Below are 1,677 nucleotides of genomic sequence, written 5' to 3' on the forward strand. Positions count from 1 at the left end.
ACTCAGCATCCAGAGATAATCAAGATGATGAATTTATAGATCACAAAAGCAATAGCAAATAGTATCTTGCTGAATAGTGAAGTTTTATGCTAAAAGTGAATAGTATTTACAAATTTGAAGAAGGTACAAGAGGATGAGAGACTATACTTGAGCTCTGGATGGCTGTCAAAATTCAAAAAGTGAAATAATTTAAAGAAATTCAAATGACATGACGAAGCTGAATCTGTTGATCTCATTAAAGTGGATAAAGAATGAGAGTGCATCAAGGCAATCTTAGCTAAGTATAAGCTCTGTGATATTTATAATATGAATAAAACAGGCTTGTTCTATAGGTAAATACATTAGCTTTGCAAAAATATCTGACTAAAAAAAAACACAGTATGCCTTCTGACTATAGTCTTGCTGACAAAAAGCATTCTGGTGTTAAGAGAAGCAAAATTTGCTTGACATATGCATTCACTGTAAATTCTAATAGCTCTGACAAAAAGAGTCTTTCATTATTGAAAAAGCCTATAAACCTCATTCTTTTCAAAAGAAGTCAGATATACAGCTGAGCTTCTATTACTATAATAATGCAAAAGCCTGGATGATAATAGCTCTTTATAAGAAATGGATATTGTGATGGAATACAGAGCTGCAGATGAAGAAAAGAAATATCTTGCTGTTATAAGACAATCTCTCAGGACACATTATTCCTGAAGATGATCTGCAGTGCATAACTGTCAAGAATTTCAAATCTAACATGATTTTGCATATCCAGCTATTTGATGCTAGTATTATTCACTACTTTAAAGCCTATCACCAATCAAGCTACATCTGATGGACTATTGATCACTATGATAGTGATATCTCTCCTGCTAGAATCTACAATATCAATCAACTCAAAGCCATGCAGCTTGCTGATACTGCATGGAAATCAGTGGATGCTTTCACAATAAAGCACTGTTGGCAGAAAGCTAGGATCTTATTTGATATTTCTTTTGCTTCTGTTGTATCAGCATCAATTCCTATCACTTTTCTTGTTCAGAATTCTATTGCAGACATGGAGAAGCAGCTGAAGGAATCTCTTGATGATATCTAAGGCACAGGTGTATTGCAATACTATAACTATATTGATATCAAATTCTTGTTGAATCCAGAGATAGAGAACATAAATGTGAAAGAGACAACAGACAAAGATATCTTCAAAGCAGTGATGGCATCACAGAATGCAGAAGAAGGCATAGACAAGAATGGACTCAGAGGTGATGTTGATGATAGTGATGATTCAATGTTAGAACCTTGTTCTAGGCACTATAAGGCTCTTCAAGCTGTCAGGACTCTTCAAAAGTATATTGAGACTATGAATAATCCATTTGCTCAGAATTTAAAAAGCATTTTGACTTTGTTCAGACAAAAAACAAGGCTTGATGAGGCCAATTCACTTCAAGACAGCCAGATTATGAGCTACTTCACTTTTAAATAATAAGTATATTATATTATAAGCCTATTAACAAAATATAAACCTTTATGAGAGCCTCAAAATTGATCTACAATGATCTTTCTCTAACCTCATAGTCTCCTATAACCTATAACTCTGAGGGTTCATTAACCACTATAGATTATTAGAGAGTTGACTGTACTTATAAAAGTCAGCATCTTTGCATACTATCTGAAACTTTCTGACATCTGATGGGT

General features: G+C 33.6%; 1 protein-coding gene across 1 annotated transcript; it reads left to right on the forward strand.

The window, feature by feature from the left end:
* Positions 1–1,087: 1,087 nt before the first annotated feature.
* BT62DRAFT_890939 (uncharacterized protein) lies at positions 1,088–1,465 on the forward strand (the record flags this gene model as incomplete). The annotated part of the gene is made up of 1 exon (XM_043183046.1): positions 1,088–1,465. A coding segment is annotated over one exon (378 nt), but the record flags the coding sequence as incomplete, so codon positions are not given.
* Positions 1,466–1,677: the final 212 nt, after the last annotated feature.

The sequence above is a fragment of the Guyanagaster necrorhizus genome, assembly GCF_019112545.1.
Source record: "Guyanagaster necrorhizus MCA 3950 unplaced genomic scaffold BT62scaffold_8, whole genome shotgun sequence".
NCBI classification, from domain to species: Eukaryota; Fungi; Basidiomycota; class Agaricomycetes; order Agaricales; family Physalacriaceae; genus Guyanagaster; species Guyanagaster necrorhizus.